Source organism: Lethenteron reissneri, chromosome 3 (assembly GCF_015708825.2).
Source record: "Lethenteron reissneri isolate LAM-NWPU_2019-01 chromosome 3, ASM1570882v1, whole genome shotgun sequence".
In the NCBI taxonomy this organism is placed as follows: domain Eukaryota; kingdom Metazoa; phylum Chordata; class Hyperoartia; order Petromyzontiformes; family Petromyzontidae; genus Lethenteron; species Lethenteron reissneri.
In genome coordinates, this window is record NC_083781.1 from 5,431,650 (window position 1) to 5,447,701 (window position 16,052).

General features: G+C 46.9%; 1 protein-coding gene across 1 annotated transcript in view; it reads right to left on the bottom strand.

The window, feature by feature from the left end:
- Positions 1 to 16,052, bottom strand: part of DNAH3 (dynein axonemal heavy chain 3) — a 122,131-nt gene that overhangs the window by 98,987 nt on the left and 7,092 nt on the right. The window contains exons 4-15 of the mRNA XM_061556151.1: positions 10,461 to 10,689; positions 9,641 to 9,728; positions 9,030 to 9,141; positions 8,345 to 8,534; positions 6,387 to 6,582; positions 5,801 to 5,926; positions 4,835 to 5,030; positions 4,241 to 4,420; positions 3,463 to 3,599; positions 2,765 to 2,870; positions 2,187 to 2,365; positions 888 to 1,072 (exon numbers count right to left, since the gene is read on the bottom strand). Coding sequence (XP_061412135.1) covers positions 888 to 1,072; positions 2,187 to 2,365; positions 2,765 to 2,870; positions 3,463 to 3,599; positions 4,241 to 4,420; positions 4,835 to 5,030; positions 5,801 to 5,926; positions 6,387 to 6,582; positions 8,345 to 8,534; positions 9,030 to 9,141; positions 9,641 to 9,728; positions 10,461 to 10,689 — 1,924 coding nt within the window. The remainder of the gene's footprint in view (positions 1 to 887; positions 1,073 to 2,186; positions 2,366 to 2,764; positions 2,871 to 3,462; positions 3,600 to 4,240; positions 4,421 to 4,834; positions 5,031 to 5,800; positions 5,927 to 6,386; positions 6,583 to 8,344; positions 8,535 to 9,029; positions 9,142 to 9,640; positions 9,729 to 10,460; positions 10,690 to 16,052) is intronic.

Here is a 16,052-nt window from a genome sequence, read left to right on the forward strand (position 1 = left end):
AATGCAGAGCTAACAAACTTACATTGTAACACCATCAGGTCAAACAGCGTGTCGACGGTATAATGTTAGTTCCACCTTTAGGCTAAAGCTACGGGGTTTTTAACAAAAGTTCAATATTTTAGGCAGTGATAAGATCATTCAAATAATAATTTCTTGGTAGGCACTATTTATGAGCATAAGTAATAATAGGAAACAGCAAAGCAAATTCCATCATACAAAATAAAATCCGAGGGATGCCTGTAAACAATTTTCTCCTTCACAGCAGAAAAGATGGAAAGGTAATGTATTGTGAACTATGCAAAGGATTACATTCCGCATTACTTTTACAGACCGGCGTCAAGATAGAAATAAAGAAGGGTTCTTCAACCCCATTCAAAAGATCGTGACAGGCCCATCCGTGAACATCACAAGTAGCTGATAACCCCCTCACCGATGCGTGCGGGTGGCAGTCGTATATGTATGGCGAAATGTTCACTAGTTCTCCTGGTAAACAGGAGTTTGTGGGTTCGATCCGAACTCTTACGCCTATATATTTGGAGTTTGCATGTTCTCCCCGCGGTCGTGTGAATTTTTCTCCAGGTCCTCCGGTTTTTCCCTCCACATGTAGAAACATGCGTTGAGAGTATGTGGCTGCCAAGTGATAAGCCACTTCGTTGAGGTATCATTTGTGGCCAGGTCGCTTCTGAAAAAGAGCGATATAGCTAAGTCGGCCTTTCCAGGTCAAATAAAAATTGTTTATTTTTGTGTACGTATGTATATTGAACTTTTTTCCGCACCGTACGTAGCCAACCGTGCTTATTGGAGGTGCCATCATCCACATTGGACGCTGCGCCAGCATGACCCTGCCTTGGCAACGGGGGTGGTAGGGGGGGGGTGAGACCGCTCACGTGTGAATTCGGCGTGGTCGAGCAGGAAGCTGAGCCGCTCCACGGCGTCGCGCACCTCGTCGCGCAGGCGCCCCGCGGCGGCCTCGCCGTCCTTGCGCAGGAACTCGGTGAGCGTCACCAGCTCCTCCGTGCTGCCCGGCTGCCCGCAGGCCCGCTGGGCCAGCTCGTCGTAGCGCCTGCAGATGCTGCGATGCGAAGGCGGCCCAAGCGTTCAGTGATCACCCGGGGAGGGGGGAGGGGGGGGTGACGCAGCCAAGCGGCTGGCGCGTTTGCCGCCGGCTTGCACAGGATTGTGGTTCGAGGCAAGCGGCTGCCCCGGTTAATACTGTTTGTGGGTTTCTTGACTATAAAATTCGAAACGTGTGCCACCCGGTGGGCATGATTTAAAAAAAGTAGAGCACCGAGCATTCCTCTCCCCACCTATGCATGGTCAAGTGCCGAAAGTCCACCCGCCCCTCGCGGTTTTTATGTCCCCTTCCCCAGAAACCATCGATGTGTCGTACTGGGCTTGTGCGATTACCGTAATAAAAACGTTTTTTTTAAGTAGGCTACGAGTGCTGTTGTCACAGTTGAAATGTGTAAAATTTAAAACTGCTTGCAAATGACCTAACTGAGTACACCCATGTGTCAACAACATCCCCTACCGTGAAATGATTACGTGAAATACAGCAGCTTCATCTGTGATAGCCTTGCACTATAAGAATGGCACGAATACACAATGTACCTCATGATTTGATTTGAACATCAATCACGTAATGTCATTTTGTACTATTCCACCGCTCCCCGCATGTACACACAAGTGCAAAAATACAAAGATCCCTCGTATAGAATTTTACAGACTGTTGGGACAAAGTCTGTTTGCGAGCACCTAGGAAGGCCAAACACGGCACACAAGGAGTTGGGTGGCCAGCACCATGCTCAGCCATCTTTGTTTCCCCGGTGCTGATGTTTACACACCACTACTGGTACTCATTCAAGGTTGAGTCAACCTAAGGGAGGCCCAGGCCCAGTTCAAATATTCGCCGCTGCTGTTGGTCGTGAACGGGAAACAAACTCGGGTCACTGGGTTCATGGCGCAGAACGTGAACTGCTACGCTGCCACTCTCCATGTACAACAACAACAACTGCCATACGCCACTAAGTGGTGATTATGTCACCACAGCGCTTGTGCCAGGCTAGGTGGCACTTTGAGGCCAAGTAAAGTGTCGAAAGTTTGCTGACAGGCAGTCACGGGACAGACCCAACTGCCATGGGTTAACTGAGATGACTCGGCATGTACATCCACGTGCACGCACGCACCTGCTGTTCATCAGCCGATTCTCCTCCATCTGGAAGAGCACGAGCCGCTCGCTCTGCCTCCGCACCCGTGCCGCCAGGTCCTGGTGCAGCTCCTCCGCGTGCAGGCACACGAGCGCCAGGTGCACCGTCACGGGCTTGCTGGCGACCTTGCTGTGCACGGCTTGCAACGCCTCCAGCTTCTGCTCCACGGCAAGCGGGATGGAATTAAGCACTCATTTCCCCTCTTTTAAAAATGTTCGTTAAAAGTAAAATATAAGGACGAGGTCTCTACGTTTAAAGCAAGCATCGGGTGGCGTTCATCTCACCCAGCTGTTGAAACTCCACATTCTCATGGTGAAAGCCAGTCTCCTGCCCATAGGACAATCAGTGCCGACCACCCTCAATCCACTCGGCCCATTGTCCTTATTCGCTCTCAACCAAGATTTGAATGCGCAACCTTCCCCATTGTAAATTGAGTGAGCTGCCATAACACCAACTCAAAGATGTCACCTGCCGCTCACTCAAGCATTTCCCGCTCCCAGAAACCCCACGCGAAAAATCAGCAACGCGTTTGTTGGCAAAGTCCTTCAAAACGATACCTTATCAAAGGCCTGCAGGGAATGCCGCTCCTGCAAAAAGGCACTGATCTCCTGCCCTGCTTTGTTGTTCAAGAAGTCACTGTATTCCTTATAAATGTTCAGATACCTGAAATGAATAAATAAACAGACGCGATCAAATGAGCTACTGCTATTCCTATGAATACATCAGGCGTATACTGATCCCGATACAAAAAAGGGTAATCTAAAACAAACAGTTAGGGTTACATAAAAAATCCCAATTGTTTTTGTACGTATGTATGTATGTTGAACTTCTTTCACAATGTACGCAGCCAACCGTGCTAATTGGAGGTGTCGGGAAGGACAACAAACGAAACACAAAAAGCAGTTCTAAAGAAAGTAGTTTTCAATCTAGATTTAAAAGTGCATAGCTCCAGTGGCTTCCTAATAATAGAAGAACATTCCAGACGGCCACAGAAGTGCATCTGAGAGCGCGCGATGCGGTAACCATCTTTGTCCGATGGCTAGCCAAAAGCTGCTGCGAGGATGACCTGAGTTAGTATGATGGTTTACACTCCTCGAGGATATCAGCAAGGCATTGTGGTTCAGTTGTGCCAGCAATTTTGTGTGTGTTAACGAGTGCAACCTTTTTGCATCAACTCGCTTGAACTTGGCCACTTATAAATACGTCAAAACACATCCTGGCCTGACGTTGAATAATTCCACCAGGCTCAGCTTACTTGAGCGGCCCAACGGTGTTCGAGTTAAATATCCGAGCGGCTCTGTTGAGAACGTCCGCGACGAACGCCTCCTCCTGGTGGACTGAACGCAGCACCAGGTTCTCTTCCCTCAGGTCCACAAACAGCTCTCGCTCCACCTGCAACCGCAAGGCAGCGGGGTGAGGCCAACATTCCAAAGGACCTCCGAAGAGAAAATGAATAAATTCCGCCGTGAAAACTTGGCTACGCAACAATTCGCCTCCCATCGGTAATGGCTTGGTGCGATGTCACGATTACACGATTCCTTTTCCAGTGATCAATTTTTGTAAAGTTGGAGTGGCTGGTAGGGGTGACGTGACCACATTTACGCGCGACAAAAACCGACCAGAGCACGGGAATTCTGAAGTACGCGATATTCTGCGCGTATGGTGAACTTAAAAATCGACAGCAGTCGATGAATGGATGCACCGTTTCACGCTTACCAATTACAACCCAATTTTATTCCAAAACAATGATGGGAATTTATTTAGCAATTAATTACACTGGTCGACCTGGAAGTGACTCTGGCAGTGACACATGTCCACCTGCCACTGTCAGTTAAAAGTACCAAGCGCTTACTTTTGTCCTTCGCTCTCTGCCGCTTTCCTTCTCTGCTGTATCCTGGATCATAGCTAGGGGGCCTCCATTGTTACACGTGTTTTCATATTGGTCAGCTGGATGCTGACATCGACCTGCACCTTTCACTGTTGTTGAAAATATAAAAACGTCAAAGCGGGAATTTTGACTGGATGTGCCTCACCCTTGAAATGCCCTCGGAGCTGCTGATGATCACGTGGAAACAACGGAGGAGGAGTTGCCAGCACTCGGCGAAGTCTGGATCGAAGCTTATCTTGGGCTCCTCCACCTTGAGCTGCAGCGTGAGCGCTGGGATCGTCACGAACCGCAGGTGACCGTACGCCTCGCCAAAGTCATTGCCGTCCTAAACAAAGATAAAGACCCCTCATATAGCCTACGCAGGCTGTTTGGGCACGTGCTGTTAGCAAGCATATTTGGAAGGACGGCACGGAGCACAAGCGGATGGTGCAGTAAACACCACGCTGGCCGGCTTTGTCTCCCCAGTGCTGATGTTTACACACTACGGCCAACAGACATTCGCCATGTATGTTGGCCGTGAGCAGCAGTACAACCCTCCTCGCAGGGTTCGTAGCACAGAAGTGCGCTAACCAGTAAACCGAACCAACAGACATGTACATGCGTAAGCACAGGCAATGTCCGAAGTGTATAAAAGAGTGGTAAACCGATTCTTAGAAAAATTATTAGAAATAGTGATGCCATTAATGCCATTTTGCTTGTCCTCGAATAACCAAGTAACAACTCAGGCGGGCCACCTCACCTGGTGCATCCTTAGGAACGAGAGGAGGTCCCCGAGAGACTCGGTCACCATCTGCCGGAGCTGCTGCGACATGAGCGTGGCGACGCACGCAAAGAAGCCCTGCACCTGCTCCAATGGGCCGCTGTCGCTGTGCGGCACCAGCGGCGTCCAAAGCGCCTGGTGTTCCACGAACAGCTTGGCACAGGCGGGCACCCAGCTGCAAGCGGTGCAGCGCAAGAAACGGGCAGAGCTTAGTCCACTGGTTTTGACAGCCAGGGGGTCTCGACTACCCGGGGTAATGCGAGGACAGGTCGTCCAGATTAAAACAGCACGGATATACTTTATTTAACATTTTTTTTATTTTACCAGGTAAGGCCCACTGAGCTATACAGCTATTTTTTTTAGAAGCGAACTGGCTATCACGAATGATAGCTCAACAAAGTGGCTTATCACGTGGAATATATAGTAGCCAAAAAACCAGAGGACCCAAAGAAAAAGCCATTTGACCACCGTGAAAAAGACCGGTGAACTACAAATATACCAACGTCAGGGTCAGGATCGAACCCACGACCTCCTGTATAACAGGCGAGGTAGTTAACATCTAGGAACCAGATGCATTTAGATTTGGCGATAATAATGTACTATTTAGCCGTTTAGAATAGTGGTGGATACAAAAAACGCATCGGTTTTTATTGCTTAAAGTCTTTTGCGGCCACGTGGCCACAGAGTCACGGATCTTCGATGATTGGTGAGTGGACAACAACAATAACAACAACAGAAACACGCTGGCGTGTAAAAAATATTCGACTGTTTTTTTCCGCAAGCACGGTTAATCCACAACCCAAGTAATCTGCCCACACTGCCTTTCTAACAGATGATTCGCGCAACGGGCTCCGCCACGCAATCCTCTGCTCGTGCGAACGGCATCTCAAACGCCGTCTTCGCATCCGAAACGGGATGGATGTGGCGGCGCTCTGCAACCGGCACCTGGAGCAGAGGGTCTCGCGAGCCTCACGGCAGTGCGTCCGCACGAGCTCCTCGAACTCCAGTGGCGGGAGAGGCAGGGCGGCTGCATGAAGGTCGGCCACTCGGACAAAGCGCAGCTCACTGAACCTAGCACGGGGTGCAGCAAAGACAAAGATCTCCCATATAGACTTTAACCGACTCTTGAGGCAAGTGCTGTTAGTGAGCACCTATGAATGGTGAGGCACACATTTCAACGTTAATATAAAACCTGATCTACCAATCAATCAAGGAGCTGTCTGCACTAATGATTCCACGTTGTACAAGACTTTAGTGGTCCAGGCACGGGCATGCGGGAATTTGGCATCAGTGTTTGCTCTGTTCAAACAGCAGTTGCTGGGAAACACTGGGATGGAAGGTCTATTCTTCAATGTACATGTTGTGTGCGTGTTTAAATGTGTAAATGCATTTGGTGGGAATTTGTCAAGTGAAATTGGCCAAGTGCCCCGTAACTTCTACGCTGGTTAGCGTGCAACTTGGTGAAGGTGAAAAGTATGGACATAAAAGCAAAAGAAGTAGAACACAACATTTTCATATCAAACGGCCGTACTGGTGCAGCCACAGCCAATGGATGTGCAGCATCATGGGATGGATGCTGAAGAGGTCGGAGGTGGCCGAGGCCTGGGCCTGCTGGAAGGCGGCGTGCCACGGCACGGGAGCGCGCACGGTGCGCACGGCAAACGGCCGCGGCACGCTCGCCACGCGCAGCCTGCGACGCTCTGCGGGGTCCTCCAGGATGTAGTCCACTGACGGACGGGGCGGGGGCAAGGGGACGAACACAATGGACACAGCACAGCGGAGGGTGCAAACGCAGGGGAGGGGTGGCGGCGGTTAGTAGGAGCGGCGGCGGTAGCGGCGGCGATAGCGCAAACAGTTATAACTATCCAGGTAAGGCCCACTGAGCTGTATAGCTGTTATTAATTCGGCAACGGGAAGCCAGTGGATGGACGGATGGACATGTGATGTCAGCTTGTATGTAGGTGCTCAGCGGATTGTTGCATAACAGGGATGTGAGACATGGCAACGGATTGTAGAGGCCTTCGATCTAACAAGAGACAGGTAATGGCTAATGATTAGATAACGTTCGTTAATCAAGGAATACACATCATGGGATCTCCTTTGCCATACAAAATATGATAAAAGTTTTTCCCCTTTATCTGGTAACAAATCAGGTGTTAAGATGATGTTAACATCTTAACACCTGTTATCAAGGAATACACAATCACGTAAACTAAATTTTCTCGTCTCGCTGCTGATACACTTGGGCTACAACCATCTCCAAACCTTTATAAAAAGTTTGCCTTTAGAGGCTAACCCCTTTTCCTGATGATGACCGCTTGTGTTGCGATCGAAACGTCGTGATAATTTTATTCGCTTTATTTTCATCATTATTATTTTTTCTATCTACGTGACTTTACCGAAAGAAGCAAATAATATAAACCTTCTATTTTACCAGGTATGGCCCACTGAACTATGAAGCTCATTTTCAGAAGCGACCTGGCCACGAATGATAGCTCAACGAAGTGGTTTATCATGTGGAAATGTGTAGCAGCCAAATACGAAAAAAGCACGTTTCTAAATGTGGAGGGAAAAACTGGAAGACTCGAAGAAAAATCAATGCGACCACGGGGAGAACATGCGAACTCCAAATATACAGACATCAGGATCAGAATTGAACCCACGATCTCCTGTATACAAGGCGAGGTAGTTAACATCTCGTCACCATAGCACGCTGAGCAGAGGCAACATGAATGGGAGCAACCACAGCAGCATGAGCAGCAATATAAGCAGTAGCAGCGTCAGCCATAAAACAACCAACAGCAACTACAGCAGCAGCAACATATGCAGCAGTAATATAAACAGTTGGGAGCATCAACTTCAGGATAAGCTGACAAATAGGCAGCAGCAACGGTCAACATATACAGAAGCAGCATCCAGAGCACCAGTAATAAGCAGAGAAACTAAAACAGCGATACAAATCAGCAACAGCATTGCAACCAGCAAACCGAATTATCAGCAGAAAAAAAATCAACAGCGGCTCTTAACAATTGCAGCACACACCTATATACAACGACAAAGATCCCCCGTATAGCATAAACACACTGTTGGGACAAGTGCTGTTAGTGAGCACCTATGAAGGCCGGCACGCTACGACGAGGGGGTGGGTGGCCAGCATCACCCCCGACCGCCTTTGATGTTTACACACCGCACCAAGTATTAATTTGAGGCTGAGTCGACCTAGGGGACACCTGGGACCGGTTCAGATAATCGCCACTGGTGTTGGCTGTGACCGGGAATCGAACTCGGAATGTAGCGTAGCGCTAACCGCTACACTACCGCTCCCAACTACATACAAAAAACAAAAACAAAGATCCCCCGTATAGCCTTAGCAGACTGTAAGCATTATTTTCTACGGATGTGAAGACAGGTGCCATGTATCAATCCTCATCTCCATCGTCACTCTCGCAGTGTTCACCGATTCATTGCCCAAGGCAAAGCCCCGGTTACCGATCGCCCTGCGCAGGCTGAAGTCGTAGTCGCCGAGGCTCTCGTCGCGTAAATCCGGCAGCATCTTGGCGAGCGTGCAGTCCCCCACCAGCTGTTCCGGCAGGAGCCGGAGCACTCTCTCCCACTGCCCGCTCTCGGGGGGCGCCAGCATGTTCCCGTAAACGCCGTGCACGACGTAGTAATAATACCTCTGCGGCGAGACGAGCACGGAGCGCATCGCACCAATTTTGTCACGTCTCTTTGCGATGAGAGCTCCCGAAGGTATTCGCGGAGTGCTCTTGTATGTATGATGTTGTTGAATTTATTTCGCACCGTATGTAGCCAACCGTGCTAATCGGAGGTGCAGGGGAAGGACAACGCATTACACACAAAAAAAAGTTGTACAGAAATGAGCTTTCAATCTAGATGATTTAAAAGTGCATAGCTCAAGTAGCTTCTTAATATTGGAAGGAAGATCGTTCGAAACAGCTGATAAGCGCATCTGAAAGCGCGTGATGTAGTGACCATCTTTATTCGATGGATAGACAAAAGCCGCTGTGAGGATGACCATGTTAGTTAGTTTATAATCCTTAATGTTTATAATCCTTAATGTTAGTTTATAATCCTTAACGAGATCAACTTCCTACTATGACGCAAAGCTGTAATGTTTGTTTAGCCTTGGTGCTGGTTACTGATGGGACAGTACCTCTAGATCCTTGTCGGAAGGGATTCCTCGCTTTTTCACTTCCATCTGCTCTTGGCACACCATGACGCTGTGCTGCGCATCTGGGAACATCGGTGCGTCAATCTCCACATCCCTGGGCGCATTTTGAAAACGGAGGACCTCAGCTTTACCTTCATCGGTTTAGAAATCAAGCATTCGACTCGCAATCAACACACTGGTTGTCCAAGGGATCGATAAAATCAATGCAGCTTTGTGTGAAGCCGACAGTGCGTGATCTATAGAGAGGGTTGGCTCCATTGACAGGAATGTGGAATTTCCACCACTGGCACAGAAGTGGCGATGGCAATGAGCATCGACCAAATGCCCGTTTGAGCATTACCGAGCACTCATGTCTCCAACGCAACGGGCAAACAAATGCCTCCTTCACCTCATGGTCTTGAGGAATCACTCAGGAGCTTTTGCTATCCGAGCACGCAATGCTCTGAATTATTTCGTAAATTAAAGGCTGCTGACCACAATTGTGAATTAACATATATGCCCCGGAAGCACAATACTACTTTATATGCACTGTCCACTATCTCCCGAACAAAACTCCGCATGCAGATATACGTTCACACGCTCGTGCCCCTTGCCTTAGAGACAGATCCTTCCTTCTGATGGCGGACCTGGTTTTGTCTCGAAGAGGAGCCACTTTCCTGGGGGAGAGTGGAGATCGAGTAGCTGTGTATTTTTGAAGGTCAGAGAAAAAAACGCCCCCATACAGAGCGTAGTATATAGTCTTCTCCAAACTTGAGAACATTTTAACGCCCCCCCCTCCCCACATTTTGACACCACGACCACTTCCGCCATCAATGTATGGCCAGATGTACAGTGGACAACGTTATTGCCATTACAACGTTAGCGTATTTGATAGATTACGACGCACGTTTATTCCCAGCTTCCACTCTGAATTTCCCTATCCTGGGATGTCATTATTAACATGACCCAAACGTTTGGAGTAAGTTTTCCCTCCCGTTGAGTGCTATAATTCGGAGAATGTCTTTTGCACATTGCATGTCTTATTCTACTTTAAATAGTCAATCATGTATTATCCTTATAACATGAAAAGAGCTTTTTGACCATCGATCATGATTCGAACAGCCAATAATGATCAATGGTCTATTCGACCAGCGAGTATGAGATTGGCCGGGGGAATTAAAATGAAAATGTGCGCGCATTTTTCAAGACGTTAATGGCTTAAAGAAGGTTCAGTAAGGAGGGGTCGTGAGAGGATATGAGGGACGGGCAATGGAAAGCTCGAGGTCCACTGGAGACCTCCCTACATGTAGACTGCTCACCGTGTGGACTGCTCGTGGCGTATACAAAAGCCACCCTTAAAGCAACTACATACGCCCGCTGGACTCATTGTTACGCACAACGAAGGTGAACGTAGCTTGCGGCCGACAAGGATACGGGAAGAAGCCTTCCTGGGGCTGGAGTGGCGAGTCGTGCGCGAGTGAGGAACAGGAGGCTCGTAGCGCCGGGCCAGGGCCTGCAGACGCAGGCTGCTCACGCTGGGCGTGTAGTTGTTGGCGATGGACTCGCTGGGCGTGCGGTGGTAGCTCTGCTCCTTGTACGGCACCGCCTGCGTCCAGGATGCGCTCAGCATGATGGGGGGGTGTGCATTGCTGTGCATCACCGTCTGTGAATACAATGACAATACTAGCTCTAAAACAAACGCATTTATGGAGCCCCGTGACAAAATGAAACCTTTATAATCATTATGGTATATTTTTGTTACAGTATTGCGTACACATACAGCCCTTATTTCTACCAACGGATGGGCAAAGGCTTCACACGGTGCGGGTCATGGTGCTTCATACAATTAATTAAACAATTAATTCACTGATGGATTGTTCTCGTACAACTGACAGGATGTGCATTATAAGTGTTATACATTGCAAAGTTGAGTGTCGAAAAAAGACTCGGAACAAAACCCGAGCGAACGTGAGCTCGCTTGACCCAAGGGGATGCCCAGGCTCAATGTCGTGCTGCTGACTGATTATCATCGCGTTTGATGGTGATCCGCGCTGCTCGCGGATCATCATCGTGCTCCATCATGCAGACAAAAAGCCTGTCCAGGGAGAGGCCAGGTGAGGGGCGATGGATCGCAGCACCTGGAGACATAATAATACATGGCCCATTAATACTATCAGAATCATTATTTAGACTGCAGGAGAAATCTAGGTGAGAGTCCTGAGCAGCTACTTGAAGGTGAATGATGTTGCTGCCGCGAATATGCAGTGGGGAGAGAGAGCGTTCCAGACGGGCTGCTGGTGCAGCTATGGTGAAATTACGCTGAGCCAGAAGAGTTCTGGTTCTGGAGACGTCGAGCAGATTACTAGATGTACTCTGTAGGACACAGCAGTTTGCTGTGGTCCGTGGAGTGAGAAGGGTGGTTTAGTGGAGGAATTTCATTAGAAGTAAAAGCACTGTCATGTACGTTCATGCCAGCCTCGACAATCAGCGCAATCCAAGTGGAGGGAGGGCAAGAGACAGATCATATTAGATCGTTGTCACGACGATCTCGCTCTTGGCTTAGAGGTAACAAACTTTACATTTGCAATTGTAAATTTAATTAAAGCTCTCTCATCACAACCCCACTCTTCAGCGGTGGCACGATCGAGTTTATGGAAATATTTGTGAAAGGCAGCTAAAACACCCTTTTCTATTTCCTTTTATTGGGACCAAAAAATGTTTTTCTCGCATTTTGTGAAATGCCAATGAAGTTAAGTCAGCCTAAAACAACTTAGGATTGCTTGCCTGGTGCATTGGCAAGAAAGTTAAAGGAGCAGCTCTGCAATTGTTTGTTCACACTGTTGCTGGTTGAAGGGCCTCCACTCAAGGACATTTTTGGCCTACTCTTCCATGCTGGCCAGACATCTTAGAAGAGGTAGGAGTACAAACACTTTATCCCACCACAATGCGTGATCTGCTGATCAACTAAACTGTAACGTACTTCGATTATACTGCTTGGTGGGCAGGTGTGGGAAGATTTAATAAAACTTGTCCCATTGTTGTAACTGCCGTGCCAAGAGGTCGAATCAAACCGGTTGACCTCTAGATTGGCAAGTCCAGTTGTGGACTTGCAAACTACTCCAGGACAGCTTCTACGTTCAAATAAAGTCAGAAGCGATTGCTGCCGTGGTGTTCGTGTCAACGGGTGGATAATGTTTTTTCATGAAACAAAACGGAATATTTTCCCAATATGCATTCGCATTTGCCTCACCCAGCCTTTCACGAATTGCTCAGGTGGAACAAGTCCTCTGGCTTAAATCCCAATAAATACGTCCACCAATGCGATTCTGTTGTCCCCCACCGTGCACTGCCAACCACATCTCTGAAGCGGTCCTGCCCCCAGATGCGAGTGCCCCACGTGTCATCGCCACACGCGTCAACGGAACGACGGTGCCTGCTGTCCTCGTGTAATGCCACTTGCAATGGTAGTGTTGTAACTCACTGCGCGAGGCACTTATAATTCATCAAAGGAGATGGGGTGAGCCTCGTGAGACGTCTTGAATTGTTATTCCTAATTGTCTACCTGTGCTCTACAACAGCGCATCACGCTCATAGGCACATTGTGCCACATTGTCTGCATGTAATGGAGGTATCTCCTTTATGGATATTAAATATAAAATTAAAGTGCAGTTTAACACGTAGGCTTTCACGACCAATATCATCAATAATAAAGGTGTTTGGGTTAGATCGCGTAAATATATTAATGTGTCGTTAAAACCCGCCACCACCCGACACAGCCAACCAGTAAGGGTTGTCAGGGGGAATCCGATGAGCTATAAAGATATTTTTCAGGGATGTCCAGTGGGGGCGGGTCAGCAAGTGACAACAGCAAACCAGTCTCTCTAATGTTGGACGATCGTTATTGACATCCCACGCAGTACTACTGTGCTGTGCCATTTACTGACATTTCTTCAATGAACCTAAAACAAAACTGCCAAGATACGTATTACTTGCTCTAAACAATAACAGAACAATGTTAAACGACATTATTGCCGTTAGAGATTTTGCAATGGCAAAGATGAGAGACCATTGCTTTGAATTATCTGTGGCATAAAGGTACACGGAGTTTTTTAGCGGTGTCGGGATCTGTACGCATTTTTATACTGACGTCGGTGGCAGTCAATTAAATGAAGGCAATTGGGCACCTTTAATAAGGCAGGGTTAGGGTTTCACATTTTTCAGAAAACAAAAGATTTCTCTGTGTATGAACCTGAGCGTGCTCATTGTGTAGGAGTGAGGTGCTTCACGGCTCGAGGATAACAGCAAGTCTCGGCACGAACGCCTGCAAAAACTCTGAGGGCAAAGTGTTCCTGTGCTCAAGAGATCCATCAAGCCAGACATGTGAATTGTAAAATGGGAGGACAGGTGCCACCTTACCTGGTTGTGTGTCTTTAAATTGCACTACCTCCACACAACATAAATAGGTTAATACATGTTGCAAAAAAAAAAACACGCTGAACTTGAAAAATTAACAATCCAATCGCTATGAAAATAGTATTTTGTTTGTGTTAGACCTTGACTAAAGCTACAAAATGTAATTCCAACACCCACTTGTGGTCACAGAAAACTGAGGTTTACTCCCAGCCTAGACCATAAGTGGCACATTGTACCACATCTGAGCCATACCAGGGTCACCCCTAGAATTATGAGCTGAGTTATTGTCACACACACTCTTGGCAGCGCTTAATTAAATTACAGATCATTGCATTTTTTTGCATTTTAAATCTCGAGCAATAAAGCTGCAGGCTCAATCAGACTCCGTTTTGAATTCGGAATCTCAGCTGCAGAAATTAAAATGTGATTCAGCTTAGGCGGATTTGTCCCAATTCCTAATTTAAATTATACAATACACGTAATTGCCATGTACAGAATACGAAGGGACGATGACTCGCCTTGTGGAGAAATGTTGCTGCCTGTTGGCTACAACTGGCGTGATGGAGCTCAGCTGCATTGAAACTAAAAGCCCAAAACAGTTCTGCGCGGAACAGAATATCTGCAATTTGTATTACATTAAAATATATTACTGACTAGTACTAACAAATAAACGATCGGTATGGATAAATGAATCGCCATTAAATTGTAAGATGCAACATTGTACAATACAACATTCCTTTCACAATAAAAAAAGGTAAAGGTGCAACACTGCAATTGCATGGAATGTTTGGCCTACTCTTCCCTGCTGGCCAAACTTCTCTGCTGCCCAAACTTCTCAGGCGAGGTTGGGGGCAGAGGGGGGGGGGGGGTTACCCAAAACTGTGTACAAAAATAAAGATAATTGATATTCCTTGCGAAAAAAATCCTGCATAACTGATTTTAATTGCAATGCCATCAAACAGACTCCGTGGGCTTTGGCTTTTATTCCTCGCCTGGGATTTCTAAGCTGCCCTTTTCTTTGTTCTGTTCACATTAGGGGCCTCTTGTTAAAATTTTACCCACCAAAGCCAGCCAACTCGAGTAACAAAAACAAACGCAGCAGAACGAAGGAGGGTAAGTACATCCTGCCATTAGATTGATTGGGAATTCTTCACAAATTGGTCCATGCGACTTTAAGTGAAAACAACTAATTAAAAACACAATCAGTTAACTTCCTGACAGCTTGGAGATGCAACAATAATATAACAGTTCAATAATATAATTGAGGATTTCCAACAGGACACTTTTCAATAAAGGATGGCAATGTATCTTTGGAAATCAATAATGAGTCACAGCCATGTGTCATTCTGCTTCTTGATTAAGGTCCTGATTACGTTGTGTAATTTACGGGGGTTGTTTCACCACAATTCACTGTGATACTCAGCGTCGGTTTGAGAGCAGATATCATCCGTCACTCATGTTATCTGTGGCCAGGAATTGAACTCAGTTTCTCGGAATCAAAGCGCAGTGCGCGAGCCATTGTGCCACTAACTCCACTCCTGGAAAGCAAAATATCTTGTGAACGTGTTATGGCCAACAGAAGGAACTAGTTCGAAGGGACGTGATAACATACGTCTGAACATTGAGTCCGGGCATGCCAGATGATTTTCATCCATACAAGACCAGAAACGATGTTAGCACCAAGATATTTTAGTAAATAATATATGTATACAATAACGGAGGCTGAAATACCCTTGTATGGGACAGAATGTTCAAGCGAGTTAGGGCATTAGCTGGCCGAGTGAAAGCACTCCCGAATATGACGTTTTGTAAAGTGTTCTTTTATACATCAGCAGGCAGGTACTAAAGATTGGAAACCCTTTCACTAAGATAGTGGAATGTAGCGGCTCTTGTCAATAACAGTCCAAACAATGTGCATACAATGCAGGCACTTGACACTTTCAAACCTCGGACCGCACCACAGTATGGACCTTTCGGCTGAGGAACAATAAACGTATTCGTTAGAGCTTATGTTCTGAGCAGATTACTTAAACCCACAGATGCACTACACCGAGTTGTCGACGTTTGCCTATGTGTAGGCTTAAACGGCACCACTTAAACAACAGTATGAGTGCCAAAAGCTGCTTGCGTGAAAACACATTTTAACGGTTTTCTTTTCCACTCAAGTGGCTTTATTCATATTCTGCTGACAATGTATTCCAAAAGTATTCCCCAGATTATGATGCCCTTTCATTTTCAACTTTCAAGCAAAATGTTGGTTGTGTGTTTGTGTGTGGGCAGATTTGTACAACGGAGGACAAGTTCCTATCTTAAAAAATATGGTATATTCTTTATGGTAGGAACTTGCGTTGATATTTCACGCATGAAAAATTATACATTTGAACGTATTGGTGGTACACCGGTGTGCGGTATTAAAAAAAAGGAAAATGTTCGCATAATGATTTATTTTCCCATGATTCGCAACCCCGGTCAGAAATTATTGCGAAGTGGTGATGCATCAAAATCAGTTATCGTGATGTCGAAGCAGTCGTTAGACGAATATCGTTTAAAACATTTTAATTTTAGACGGTTTTATGAGGACGGTTGTGTTATGCTGTACCGGTGTAACAGCCA